General features: G+C 38.2%; 1 protein-coding gene across 3 annotated transcripts in view; it reads right to left on the reverse strand.

Moving 5' to 3' along the window:
- Positions 1 to 941: 941 nt before the first annotated feature.
- Positions 942 to 15,323, reverse strand: part of LOC127568850 (putative ferric-chelate reductase 1) — a 29,641-nt gene continuing 15,259 nt past the window's right edge. For 2 of the 3 annotated variants that reach the window (XM_052013065.1, XM_052013066.1), the window contains exons 9-16: positions 14,170 to 14,283; positions 12,741 to 12,856; positions 7,425 to 7,511; positions 4,087 to 4,184; positions 3,179 to 3,237; positions 2,288 to 2,431; positions 1,790 to 1,851; positions 942 to 1,645 (exon numbers count right to left, since the gene is read on the reverse strand). In XM_052013065.1, coding sequence (XP_051869025.1) covers positions 1,553 to 1,645; positions 1,790 to 1,851; positions 2,288 to 2,431; positions 3,179 to 3,237; positions 4,087 to 4,184; positions 7,425 to 7,511; positions 12,741 to 12,856; positions 14,170 to 14,283 — 773 coding nt within the window. In that variant the 3' untranslated portion in view covers positions 942 to 1,552. The remainder of the gene's footprint in view (positions 1,646 to 1,789; positions 1,852 to 2,287; positions 2,432 to 3,178; positions 3,238 to 4,086; positions 4,185 to 7,424; positions 7,512 to 12,740; positions 12,857 to 14,169; positions 14,284 to 15,323) is intronic. The other variant, XM_052013067.1, reaches the window with a different exon arrangement.

Below are 15,323 nucleotides of genomic sequence, written 5' to 3' on the forward strand. Positions count from 1 at the left end.
CACAGCTACAGAGAAAGTGCAGTGCAATAAGGTGCAAGGTCACAACAAGGTAGATCGTGAGGTCATAGTCCATCTTATCGGGTGGTGGGGTTGCAAAAATACTATTTGAACTCTCATATTTTAACTCAAGGATTATTGGCAATTTGAAGGCATAAAGTGCTTAGATTACATGAACTCTATTGCACTGAAATAATGTTGTCCACTATCTGAGATACAGGACTGAGTGCATTGGGGCCTAACATAGATTTAAACGGTGTTATAGTTTTGAATTCCTTTAAGAAATATTGTTTAATGGAGCTTGCATGATCAGAACTGAACACTTTGACCATGCTTCCCACAAATTTTGATATAAATATTACCCCTTTGAGCAAGAAACACAACTAGAACCAGATACAAATAAAAATTATGAGTGCATGGATATAACCAAGATAAAGGCATAGACAGACTGATCAACATCTGATGGAGAATGCTAAGGTAATATGTTCAGTTTCATGGCTAATTGACCTGTTTTGTGCTTAAAATATTGTTTTATTATTAAATGTAATATGTGCACGTGTTCATTTTTGCACATTAATCATTATATTTGCACATTAATCATTATATCCTACAGCTTTTATCCTGTTATGCAGTTTTTCTTTTGAAAATTCATTGCTATGTGGGTGTTTGTGTGTCTACAAAGTTATTACACTGTTTGGAATGACTTACCGTGCAGCATGATACTCTGAGAACCTGGTTAAGGAGATACATACAGAAATGGCCATGGTCCAAGGGATTTCTTTTCTGAATTATTTACAGCTCCAACCAACAACATAAACTTAAAATGCAATCTCTCTGATCAAACCAGAAAACATAGTTTCCATAATTCACAAATGTTAAAATTCAACTCCTTGGTTTAAAAATTTAGAAATCAAGGTGGCATCATACATAATACTGTTAAATACAATATGCACAGCAATAGATGTAAAAAACTATCCATACAATGGTTCACACCCATTCTATACTAATTCAAATGATGCCGAGTTAGAGAAAGAAAATTCTTTAATGTCCATTAAATTTGTAATTTAATGGGACAAGTTCATTCACAAACCAACAAAATACAGTGAGTCGTTATTAACTTGAGAATGTTACTTTTTAATAACATTACTTTTGATTTATACTAGTATTTTGTAGACCAAGTTATATCAGTGAACATCTTTTTCTATTAAATTGTATTTAATAATCTAAAATCACGGAAGTAATCCATAACTACAAACATTGTAACTGTTTGCTTTTCACAGCTAATGCCTGTTACTTTCACACACTTTTGCCTTATTGGTTTGTTAACCTGTCACACTGTTAATCTCTAAATAATTCAGACTTATGCTGTTTCTGGAATAGAAAGTAAAATAATAAGAGCCTTTTGATGAAGTATTTGAATTCTCTGCCTGATGAATCTTCAGTTCGCTGAATGACTAGCAGGGAATACTACCATCTCATCAGAAAAAACTCAGATGGCATCAGCTTCAAGGTCACGATCAATGGAGGCAAAATGCAGGAGGCATCAAGGTGGACATCAAATAAGGCTAATTCCAACAAGTAATATTATCAGAAATGTTAGGTTTCCGCAGATGTAGATTGTTAATACCATCATTTTAAGCCTATGACCCTGTAAATGTAGAATTAAACAGTGAATTCAAATTGAATTTACTTTCCTGCTTTGCATTCATTCAAATGATAGTCATTGAAAGAATTATGTACTTCTGATGCTTCCAGCCATAATAAAAACTGAAAGCTAACATTGTGTTGTTACCTGTGGGTCAATCAATTCACTTGAATCCATTATCTCCATTTTATCCTCTTCTCGTTTTTGTGCTATGAAAAGATGAAATCAGCACTCATATTCAACATAATTTAAAAATGATTAAGGTACGTAGTGAGAACAATAAAGCAACTTCCATTTGTACATTGTAAATCAAGCCATAGGAGTGTTAGCAAATAAAAAAATATTGATGTTGAGCAACAACACATATTGAAGTCAACAACCAATGCATGGGCAAAGAGAGGTTTTAAGGAGCAGCTTAAAGGAAATGAGAGATTGAGGGAAGGAGCTTCAGAGCTTAGGCATCAGCAGCTGAAGATAGAACCATTATTCATAAGAAAATGAAGTGTTACATGTAAAGATTACAGAGAAATTCAAATATCTGGCAGTGTCATTGCATTGTACATTACTTCTGAAGTTTTGAGGCAGTTCTACAGTAAAGTAAGAAATAATAAAATTAACTACAAGTGATATAAAAAGAAATCTGACCTTTACAAGTAATTATGTAATTATGTGCTTCTAGAATTAATTCTGTTGCAACATGCCAAACTATGAATCCAACCATGACCAATGTATCCCAAGGGTTGCGGAGATCCAGGGCTGGCAGATCCATTCCAAGAAAGATCGATCCAACTGTGTGAAGATTAAATTGAATGTTAACAATTTATTTTGGTCAGCAATTTCTACCGAGAGATCTTTTATAGCAATACCCAATACTGTAATGAGAGAAGTAAAGACTAATGATACTTTTCACAATAACTCTGGTCACATAATCCTAGTTGGGCAGATGTCTGCTGTGAAATGGTAACCCAGGCTAATGCTAATACTGTACTGAAAAATATCTGATATTAAAAAATGTCTGCCTGGAGGGAAAAAAACCATCATATTCATTGCAATTACATGGTGTGAAGACAACAGATAACGTTAGTGAAGGCATGGTCTTCAATGTTATTAAATTTTGTAGAGATTTTCACTTGCACATTGTTACATCTTCTCTCCCTCTACCCATGTTTTTAAAGTTTTTTTTCTGTTCCTTTGAAGAACACGTGCATCACTTAGTAGTCAAGGTGCATGGGAAATTAATTTTTAAACTGATCATTCATTGCAGATTGAAGGAGTCACAAGTTACCGTAAGGTCCAGTATTCTGTCATCCTTGTGGAAAGTTTCCATTCTGCTTAAAGATCAGCTGAGAACCAGGTTTCAGAATTCCTCCATGAGACACGTTGACATTAATGTCCACTAAAGTATTAAATCACTAGTTCTGTTATCACCAGTGTGCATTCTGGCCCATTTATAGTCAACCAAAAAACCTAACATTTACCAAGATTTATTAAGAAGTCTTTATTAAATGAATGAATATCATTTTTCTTTAAACTTACCTGCAATTATTCTAGCAAAAGTGCCTGTAGCCCAATGAAACCAGTTAAAGAGGTATCGCCTATAGAAGATGAATATTAAAATAAACAAGTTGTAGAAGTTATGGTGAAGTGTCTTGCTAGTTTAAAACTTGGACTTCATTCCTCCTTGATCTTAGTTAAAGGCACTTTAGCATTACTTCAATTTTCTTTCACATTATCAAAGGTCACAACAGGATGTACCACCAAGGATAGAGTCTGGCCATTTATCTGCTTCTGCTAACCGTATGATTGCTTTTGTTACGTCAATGGCCAAATGATCCATTTTGCTTAAATGGAAGGATCCAATACCCCCTACTACTTTTCAATGGTTTTCTCAAACTATATCATGTTTAAACTTGGAAAAAATTAGGAGTGGTACTGTTGATCCTTCACTTAAATTTGAAGATATTTGGAGTCCATTTATTCAATATTTTCACATGATGTAGATCCCCTTTCAATAACTTTCCAACTTGGAGGAACGGACTTGACAACATAATATTGCTCTGTTTCTACTGAGAAATTTTAGCCCAGTTTTCTTTTTTTTTGGTGTTTGTTTTTTTTAAATTTTTTTTTGTTTAGTTTATATTGTTTATAATTTTTCTTATTGTTTTGGGGTGTTTTCTTTAAATGTATATAATAAATCTTTTTCTTTCCTTTCTTTTATATTATATTCATTTTCTAAGAGATCGTTGGATCTACAGATATTTTTTATATTTTATTGTTCTTTATGATTATCTATGCTATGATTGTTATCCTGATCTCTTTGTATTACATTTATAAATATTGATGCTATATATCAATCTGTATTAATTTGAAAACTAATAAAAAGATTGAAAAAGAAAAGAAAAAAAAAGAATGTAGAAAAATATTAAAATTATTGGTGGACCTACCTGAGTGCACTTGGATTGGGTCTGAAGATGGCCACTAGAGGCTGAAGAATCACCAGTGTAAGAATCATACAGCCAAAGTATGGATGGGCACCTGCATACTGCAAGGGTACAGAGGTTCATGTACCAACATGACAACCGATGAGCAGAACAAATTATACAGAACTCCCTCAAGAACTGAATGAGTAAGAAGCTTATGGGTAATGAAAATACTTTGGAGAATTTCAATTAGCAAATGTAAAAGAACTGACATCCATTCAATTAATACATTTAGACATTCATGCATCTTACCATTATTGAAGTCGGTAATGTTTACAGAACTGTTTTCTTCTGCAATGCAAGGTGCCTTTCCACAAAATGTTTTATGTAAAATGATGCAAGTTTTCCAACTCAGAGTTTTTATATCAGATCACAAGGAGTTAGATTGTTCACATTAAGTGATGCTCCTAGGCTGTGACATTCAGTACCAAAATGACAGTGCAGAGAGATGAATAGAAAAGGTTAGAGGAGGCGAGTAAACTGAATGAATGCGACGGAGACACAAGAGACAGCAGATGCTGACATCTGGAGCAAAAATCAAGATGCTGGAGGAACTGAGCAGGTTAGGCAGCATCTGTGGAGGGAAATGGACAGTTGACGTTTCGGGTCGAGACCCTTCATCTTGACCTGAAACATGGACTGTCCATTTCCCTCCAGAGATGCTGCCTGACCCATTGAGTTCCTCCAGCATCTTGTTTTATGAATGAATGTGATCAGCACTTGCATCCAGTAGCCTTGTTTTCATTATATTTCACCAGGCAAATGTGAGGTATTACCATGTAGATGCCACATGAGCTTCTGAGTGTTTCCAGCAGCTTTATTACCATTTGAGTTTATTATTGTTCTTTGCCAGAACATTGGGGCAATCTAGCCTTTGGCTTGGAAAAATGTTTGCACAAGGAACTTTAAACATTACAGCTAAAAATGATCAGTTTTGCAAACCTCTGCCCTCAGCTCACACATGCTAGGCTCGGTTCCAGGACAGTGGCAGTTTGGTGGTAGCTCAGTCATGTCACGATTCAGCATGAAGAGCCCTGGACTGTTGATGAACTGAGTCATACACTTCCCACCACTACATGGCTCGATGCCTGCTGTCTCCGTCTGCCAGCCTCCTCGTCTTTACTGGTTGAAAAAGACGAAGGGCATATGGACCCTTTCTTTTGTGTGTTAGTGCCCTGCTGTTGATTCTATAGCGAGTCAGCAATGGAACTGTCAGAATCATGGGCATCTGACCTCCAGTTCATCTCAGACTTCCCTCCGAAACCACTGACTAAACTGACTATGTATCAAAATAACTCAAGCAAGGGAGTTTACCAATGTCCAACCCTGCCTCTGTCTCCACACACACACACACACACACACACACACACACACACCTAGGAGCAGTGCTGCCACCGCTGCAGTATTGATTCTTCTTTAATAATACCAAGCTTTGTTCCAAAGGCTAATCAATCTTTATTGAAAGTAAAAACACAATCACCACGTGAAATTCAGCGAGAGTAGCATTTTACAGGCTGCTTCAATTGTTATTTTCATAAAGATTCCCATAAATTCTCCTAACAAACTCATACGACTTCACTGAATGCTGCAATGGCATTTGTTTAGTGAGGTCACAGAATTCTCTACATTCTTTGGGCAATATTGGGCAAGGCTAAAGCAGAGATGCCCTCCACTAATGTCCAAAGCACACTTTAGGGATTTTCCACGTGCATAAAAGGGGTATATCATCTGTTTCAGGTTTTCCATGGCAACACTGGTTTACCCTGAGCCAGTCAAAACTATATCAGTTCAGGAAAACAAATGTCAAAGGGTGCCTGCACAATAAGGCAAGAAGCATATCTGCAAAGGACGAAACCCGTTACTGCAACTCCCAGATCTGTGATCCCAGATGTCCAGGGCCTGGTCCACAATCCATCCCCCAATCCAGGCACCAAGAGCTTAGTCCAAGTCCTCTAACCCCAACCCAGCCTTTAACCTCCTTTCCCCACAGTGTCCGGGCCTCAACTACCCACCTACTTCACCTGATTCGACCACAGAAATCGTCAATCAAAACAAGACAAATTTTGACATTCTGTGGCTTCTATCAAGTGGACAGTTTAAGATAAGATATCTTTATTAGTCACATGTACATCGAAACACACAGTGAAATGCATCTTTTTGCATAGAGTGTTCTGGGGGCAGCCCGCAAGTGTCACCACATTTCCGGCGCCAACATAGCATGCCCACAACTTCCTAACCCGTACGTCTTTGGAATGTGGGAGGAAACCAGAGCACCCGGAGGAAACCCACGCAGACTTGGGGAGAACGTACAAACTCCTTACAGACAGTTTACAGCTTACAGTTTGAAAACATTCCTGGTCACCTCTGCTTTGGAGAGACAGCAAATGATGTACAACTGCAAGGAATCAATGCCTGTAGATGAGTGAGGAGTGAGGGCAACACAAAGAAAACAAAGTTCCCAGCCATTAATAGAAGCACAAATTGAAACAACACATCTTTAGGTAGCGGGATCGTAAAGCAAATCAACAAGGTGGATATACTTAAAACTAAAGATGTACTAAGAAAAAACTGTGTCTTTCCTATCTCAGCACTCTCTGCCTCCTCCCCTCCTAAAAAATTTCTCTTTGGCATCTGCCCAAATTGGAATTGGTTTATTATTGTCACTTGTACCCAGGTACAGTGAAAAACTTGTCTTGCATACCGTTCATACAGATCAATTCATTACACAGTGCATTGAGGTAGTACAAGGTAAAACAACACAGAATAATGTGTCACAGCCACAGAGAAGGTGCATTGCAGGTAGACAATAAGGTGCAAGGTCATAATGAGGTAGATTGTAAGGTCAAGAGTCCATTTTATTGTACTAGGGAACCATTCAGTAATCTTATCATAGCGGGATAGAAGCTGTCCTTGATCCTGGTGGTATGTGCTTTCAGGCTTTTGTATCTTCTGTCTAATGGGAGAGGGGAGAAGATAGAATGTCCCGGATGGGTGGGGTCTTTGATTATGCTGGCTGCTTTACTGTGGCAGCGAGAAGTATAGACTGATATCTCCTTATGTTTTATATGCCAAACTTACCTTGTTTACTACAGTAAGACATAACTTTAGAGCTGGCAAAATGGAGATCCCATGTGTGAGAAACTTTACAAAGGCTGATACTGGAAAATAATGATTTGTTCATGGACTTGTTATGAACAATTGACTGAATTAGGATTGTTCAAGCATCATGCTAACTTAGTCTTTAAGAGTAAAGAAAAAGAATTATTTTCTACTTGCTACAAAAACAGTAAATGCTGACTTACATGGCTCCAGCCTCCTCTGTAAAGAAAAGGAAGAATAAACCCAAGGCACGTGAACAATACTGTGGTCATCATCAGAATCCTGTGCACCTAAAAGAAAGTATATTCAAGTGATAATGGAGCACTAGTATTTTAATAACAATGACTCTAGATTAATTCACTCATTGCCTGACTGCACAGCTGTATGTCCAGAACATGATATATGGTAACAGCAACCATATACCATGCACCTAAACAACCTAAACATCAACCCCCAGTCAATATATCTCATTATTCTGTATACAGTGTGTTACGGACTCAGTGAAAGTCCCTTTAAGATAGAGAGTGTGTGTGTATGTGTGTGTGGGGCATGCTTACATCAATAGAAGATAAAGGACGTAATGACGTTGTTGAAGAAGTTAGAAGAAGGAGAGAGAGAGAGAGAAGGGAGAGAGACACCAGCCTGCTTGTTTTCTCTATCGATGGATGAGAAACAATAACTGTGTCTGCCACTGAAATCCATGTATGAAAGTTGGAAGTAATCCGGTGGAGTTCACTTTGTTGCTGACCTGTAGAAGGAAACAGGTATTTGTGTGTGGACGACCACAATTCGGATGCTTTTCGGGGTGAGGAAGTCACTACCGAGTAAACACTGGAGTGTCGTTTGGGTTCCATCGTGGAACATTTGGATTTCGTATTTACTCTCTCTGTTTCTCTACATCTACGTCTTATCTTCAGACAATGGTGGTTGTTGAAGAAGCCCTTGCTCATGTTTCACCTTATGGCTTGCGGAACTGAACTTTAAGAACCATTCCTGAACTGGGAGTTTTGGACTTTGCCACACACACCCACGACGAGTTTAGTTTTGGGGTTAACGTTCAAGGTTTAACATTTTTGAATTCTAACATACTAACATTTTTACTTTTATTTTACGTATTATCATAAGTAGTGATTAATAAAATAGTTTTTAACACTGAATCATGCTCAGTGTGTTTCTTTTGGTGCTGGTTCGTGACAAGTGATACACATTCTAAATATATTAATGATGAAACCCAAATCAGTAAACCTTTTGTTCTTATCAATGAAGTTCATTTTCTTGAGAAACTCAAACAGACGGATGTAGAATTAGGTTTAAAATGTCATTTAAAAAAATCAACTTTTGTTGAAATGAAAATGCAATCTCCTCATGAAAGTTAGGGAGACAAGCATTCTACAGATTGCTTTAATTGCTGCATTTTATTGGGGAATCCAAGCTGATAGATCAAGATCTGTAGACCAAAGCATTGTCATGTTTGAGTAGGTTATGAATTGATACACAGTGGGGAGATGCTCGGGTTTTTAAGGGCTGAAAAATCAGGAGGAACTGGGGGCAGAGTCTCAGGATAAAGAACCAAGATGAGGAGTGTTCTGAATCATTGGGATTCTCTTCTGTAAACGACTACGGGTTCTCCCCAGGTTACGGCAGGGGTCCATTCCTGAGAACTGTTCATAACCTGAACGGTTTGCAAGTCGGAACTGCAGCCTCGAAGCAAGTTCCCACAGGGCAGAAGATGCCTGCAGAGGTGGGTTGTCCCATAGGAATAGATAGTCTGGAGAAGCAGTTTAAATCTCGTTTTGCCATTCTTAATAGCTAACATTAAATTTAACCCCAGCCAATCTCGGGCTAATAATATTCTTCTAAAACATTTTACTGCAGGCGAGGTTTTAAATGCTATTGGCAGTTTTAAAAAGGGCACTGCCAAATAACATGTCTCTAGGATTCGCAAAATGGACTTCAACATGTTAACTGGAATGTATTCTTCTTGGATTTGACGTGGCAAAATTCCAGCTAGTGTCAAGAACAGTCGCCTGCAGCCCCGCAGCAGCCAACAAATCTATCCCGCCAGTCTCCCAGATGCAGGTTTGTATGTACGGGCTGTATATAAGTCGGGTGTTCTTAACCTGTGTGGATCCCGTCATTGAGTGCACTGATAGCATTTCAGTCACTAAGTGAAAAAAGATACAAGGATCAGGCAGGAAAGTAAACAAGATGGAGAATTGGGTATAATCTTATTGAACAGCAGATTCAAATTCCTGACTTCTGCTTCTGTGTTGTGAAATAATTATGGTAGAAGAGGGAATTATATTTTTGAGAACTGTAAAACTATAACCACAAGGTGGTGCCACCTGCTGCATTATCATGGTCATTAGGGAGCACAGCGCTTGCTGGTGGTTGAGCGATTCAGCAGTTCAAATTAGCAATTGGCATCCTGGGTTCACTACTGCAAAATTATTGGGTTTGTCACAAGTTTGCAATTGTGCAACTAACACTAAAACTCTGGCTATTTGACTGCAGGAATAAATCACGTGTCAGACGCCGTCGACATTTCATGACAATGTTCTTCTTCACAAACTCTGGTTACTTTGTCCTTAAGTAAAACCCCTTGCAATTTCTGAAAACTAACTAAAACCCACTGCTGATCACTGCATGGTTCACAACATGCCAGCATCTTGGAGCTGATAGCCAGTACCACCAGTACTACACATAAAAGCCAAGCAGCTGGTTGGCATTGGACCTCTCCCCTTCCCAATCTATCAAACACATTCCACTTCAGTGCAGTATGTTCATTTATAAGAGTGTTGTTAATCCCTGGCCCTCATACCAGAAGGCAGTCGTAATCAGCTCTGTTCATGTCAAGAGCAGTAAATTCAAACTAGTTGACAAGGTCAAAGTTTTGTAAACTGAAGTAGGCTCCTTTTCAATTGTAATAAATCTACTCCAGAAAGTTTCTCAGACATCATTGATAAATATTGGGTCAATTTTGCCTGTTAGTGACGTGAATCCATATCAATGCAGAAATCAGAATGATGAGATGAAAAAATACACTGTAAACCTCTTGGTCAATTTATGCAACTGTTCTGTTTTGTTTCACACAATCTACAACTTGCCTTTAATTCCCCCAATATTTTTAAGAACTCTTGGACAGATATTTGGATGGGAAAGGCACACAGGGATATGGGCCTAATACAGGTAAATGGGATTAGTGTAAGTAGGCATCAAGGTTGGCATGGACAAGGTGGGCCAAAAGGGCCCATTTCTGTAATTCTACAATTCTGTGTTCACTAAACTCACTGCAGAATACGAAGGCTGGAACATAACATCATGTATTTTTTAAACAACTGTTAATGCCTGACAATGAATCAAACCCAGAGCAGGAACAATTTAATGTTTCGGGTCAATGACTTCCATCAGAAAGGTAATCAACCTGAAATATTAACTCTTTTATCCATGGTGCTTGACGTGCTGAGTATTTCCAGAATTTTCTGCTTTTATTTCAGATTTCTAGGATCTGTAGCATTTCTTCAAGCTTATTCCTGCAACTAGTAAATTGTTTGCAGAAATTTTAAAGCTGTCAAATATAAAAAAGAATTTCTTTTCCTTACCCTCTCTGAATCTAGTTACTTGGCCCTGTTTATCCTTCGTTACCTCAGGCACCGAGTAATTTATCCTCTTTTTCTGTCATTCCTCTGTTCCCTTCTCAATCTTTAAATTTCATGATTTAAATAGATACATGCTTGGTGTTGCTGTCTACCAACCTGCCAGATCTTTCATTGTCTTCACCCTGCCATTATCAGCTCAAATCAAAGCTGAGGTACCCAGAAAGCAACCTGTCTCACAGATCATCTCCCACTCCAGCACAATCTACCCTCCTGATTGTGGTTGTTAGGTATTCGAAAACTTCAGCTGATTCTCATTTGGATTCTCAATGTTATTTCACTTGTAAAGTAGTTCCAGCTCAATTGTCAATTGTCTCCGAGTAGGAAGACTAAACCCAATCCAGAGTCAGAAAATTCTAGGCCAAAACTTCAGTGCAGTACTTCTTGGAAAATGCGTTAAAATGAGACCCCGTTTGCACAGAGATAAATGTAGGAGGATTGAGTTTAAGAGCAGGGAGGTTACGCTGCAACTGTACATGGTATTGGTGAGGCCGCACCTGGAGTACCGCGTGCAGTTCTGGTCTCCTTACTTGAGAAAAGATATACTGACTTTGGAGGCAGTGCAGAGGAGGTTCACCGGGTTAATTCCGGAGATGAGGAGAGATTGAGTCATCTGGGACTATACTCGCTGGAATTCAAAAGAATGAGAGGGGATCTTATAGAAACATAAAATTACGAAAGGGATAGATAAGATAGAGGCAGGAAACTTTTTTCCACTGGTAGGTGAGACTAGATCTAGGGGACTTAGACTCAAGATTCGGGGGAGTAGATTTAAGATGGAGATGAGGAGGAACTGCTTTTCCCAGAGAGTAGTGAATCTGTGGAATTCTCTGCCCAAGGAAGCAGTGGAGGCTACCTCATTAAATATATTTAAGACACAGTTAGATAGTTTTTTACATAGTAGGGGAGCTAAGGGTTATGAGGAAAAGGCAGGTAGGTGGAGCTGAGTCCGTGGCCAGATCAGCCATTATCTTATTGAACAGTGGAGCAGGCTCCATGGGCCAACGGCCTACTCCTTCTCCTATTTCTTTTGTTTTTATGTCCCACAGTATTACTACAGAACAGCAGAGTTAAACCTGATGTCTTGGTCAATATTTATCCCTCAATCGAGACTTCTGAAAAACAGATTATCTAATCCTTATATTTACACACTTTCATGAATTGGTAGATCGCTTCTCTTAGACTGTCTTCTTGAATGTTGAGCAATCAATCTCTACACCTCAGAATCAAATGTTATCATGTAAAGAAAAACTGTCAGTCTACAATGTAAGGTTTGCTGGTGTGTGCACTCATAGGAGTGGTGCAATATTAGGAGTTTCAAAATTGTCAACTGTTCATGTGAGCTGCAAATCATAAGTCCTATTTCATTTTACAGCTGCTGTAACAATAGAGAAAATAGTTGTATCGTTTTCACACAGATTTTCAGTGGTGCCCAGGATGGAAGAAGGACAAACATTATCTATCTGGCATCTGTAAATCAGGTGCAGCAGAAGTGAACTCATAGTCCACGGTTTTTATGGATATTTCAGTCCTTTAAATCCAATTGGGATAAATTTTGGTCTTTAGCAGCCAAGCATGAAGTAATGTCTTGATGGAAAGGGAAGTCCTTGTAAGACAGCCTAACAGTTACAGAAAGCATCCGATTCTTCTTTCTGCATTCACGTTGAAAGTAAAACCTGGCATGATCTGTAAGAGCAATCAATCGTCCCTGTGAGATTTTCCTGTTCACATGCCTTCGAGGTGATGTTGAACTCCCAAAAATCTACTCCTATGCCTATACATTAAATATATGGGTTATGGATTATATCAACAACATCTATGATCAATGAGTGTTGATAAATTGAGGCAACATTAGCTACATACCTGAAACCAGATCTTTTTCCCAAACAATGTGGTAGATGGCCAGAGAGATTTAAAGAATCGAGCTACAATGACACCAATATTGGCTGTAGTCACCCATGCAATAAACATTAATGATCCTAAGAGGAAAAAATTAAAAATAAACATGTAATAGCACACTGGAATATAACCTGAAAGGTCTCATTAAATTAAACTAGCAAAAGACTCAATTCCTCTTGTACCCTTGCCCAGGCATCTTCACTAATTTGCTGATAATTAATCATTTGTGATACTGCTCTCTCATTAATAAAACATTCCATAATTTAGTGATTGAACCCTTAAATTTCAAATTTACGTTAAAAACAAATACCATAACTGTGTCGATATCCAGGCAACTAGGTTCAGTTGCCGTGACATAAAGAAGCATTGGAATATATACAATGGCTGGAGCAGTTCCCTCAGACATTCAAAAATCACATTTCCCTCAACGCCAAACTTACCTGATAAGAAATAGAGCTTAGTGGATCCAAAAACGAGGGATCAAAGCAAAGCACTGGAGCCCAGCAGTCAAGTGTGGAGAGGAAGATGGGAATCATGAACTTTGTTGCCTTCAATCATGTGAGTAAACAAAGCTCACTGAAGATTTTATAAACATCTTCAGTGAAAAGTGCCAGTGGAAGGACATTGCACTGTCTCCCCCTGAGATTCTCACTACCACACTCAGCCCACTTGTTCCCTCCACATGTCATTAACAAACAGTTGAGAACATTGGACTCAATACAGGCCCAAAAGCATCCATATTACTACACAACAAAACCATCATAACCCCAGTCAGGCCTCCCAATGTGACCTCAGACTGACAATTGCTGAAAGGGTGAACAATTTATCAACTGTGTCCTATCTAATAAAACAGGACAAGTCTAACTTGACTATTACAGAAAGTGCTAGAAATAAAGAAGCAAAAGTGAAGTTTTCAGATCAGTGGTCTTTCATCAGGCCTCTATCCACAGATGCTATGTGACCTGCTGGGCATTTCCAGCATTTTCTGTTCTTATTTTGGATTTCTAGCATTTATTGTATTTTGTTCTGGGTTGGACTAATTATCACCTCATCATCCTCCTTCTAACAAATGGCAAATCAACAGAATCATCAATAAAACTAAATACATTAATAAATAACTGTCACTGACACACCTTTCATAACTGGGAGATACCCCAGATGTGCTCCCAAACACCAAAGGCCTCCATTCATCAACCCTGTATATATTGCTGAGATCAAAAGTGAAAGCTCAGGCAAACATATTTCCTCATCCATTGAAAATGCTCACTTGCAGGGTTTTGAGTTCAAATATGGTCCTCATTTCCATAATTATTATTTTAGTATTGGTCACAGAGAATCTTCTCCTTGCAGAAAACAGAAGAGGAAATATATGGTGGAAACTGAGAGAACTAACCGTGAGCCTTAATGTATCGTGGAGACCGAGAACCCTGCAGTTCTTTAGGAGAACCATGTAAATGTACTTTCCCTTGTGTGATCAGTGGTTGCCGATGATGTTTATGAATTCTTCCTTTAATAGGAATAAAACAACAATAGTTATATTACATTTGTTAGGAAAGTTTGCCAACATTTTGATATTTTGGTAGTTAATGCAATGTTCCAGGAATAGTTATAATAAATCTAATGTAATAATAAAAAAACTTAATTAGCAATAGTCCCTATGGTAAAATGTATCAGAGCACAAGCTAAACTTTAATTAAGTGAAAGTAAATATTATTATCTATAGTTGAACATCAATAAAACATCAGTTAAATAATTTTAAAACTATTTAAACTAGTTTTGCAACAGAACAATTGAAAAGTATACGATGCAGACCGCAGCCATTCCAACCAGGTTGCACAGATAAAGGGATGAGTGTCTAGTATTGCAATGCATAAAAAATGCAAAACAACCTTTCTGTCCTATAGACTCATAAATGCCTCCTCATGCCAATCCCGCCCCCGCTAATCCTTCATTTTATGGCATCAACACAACATTCCATTCCTTTCTCCCTTGCATGTGTATTTGACTTCCCTTTGAATTAATCTATGCTTTTTGCCTCAACCACTCCCTGTAGTTGTTTCTGTATTCTAAACATCTAATGCGTAAAGAGCCTTCCAAGTTACCTGTTGAAGTTATTAGTGTCTATCTTCTATTTCTGGATCCTTGCTCTGGACTTGCCAGCCATAGAAATACTTTCTCTATATTTAGCCTATAAAACAACTTAGAGTATTTCAGGCCTTTAGCAGGTCACTTTTTTCACCTTTTCCAAAGTAAACAAGCCCCAACAAGGGCCTGTTTTGTGCTGTATGGTTCTGTAGATATAATCTCAGTTCTACCATCATTTCACTAAATCTATTTTGCATCTACTCTAGTACTTTCACATCCTTTTTTATAATATGGATACCAGTTCTGTATTGTTCACAGTCTAACATGAGTGTGGTCTAACCAAATTACTACACAAACTGGAGAGATAAGCAGTTACAATTGGGCTCAGTTTTCCTCTGTTAGGGAGAAGGAAAGAGGATTCTTGGGATTTTCCTTGATTCGCATCCAGTGACAAGAAAACAA

This window comes from Pristis pectinata, chromosome 3 (genome assembly GCF_009764475.1).
Source record: "Pristis pectinata isolate sPriPec2 chromosome 3, sPriPec2.1.pri, whole genome shotgun sequence".
Classification (NCBI taxonomy): domain Eukaryota; kingdom Metazoa; phylum Chordata; class Chondrichthyes; order Rhinopristiformes; family Pristidae; genus Pristis; species Pristis pectinata.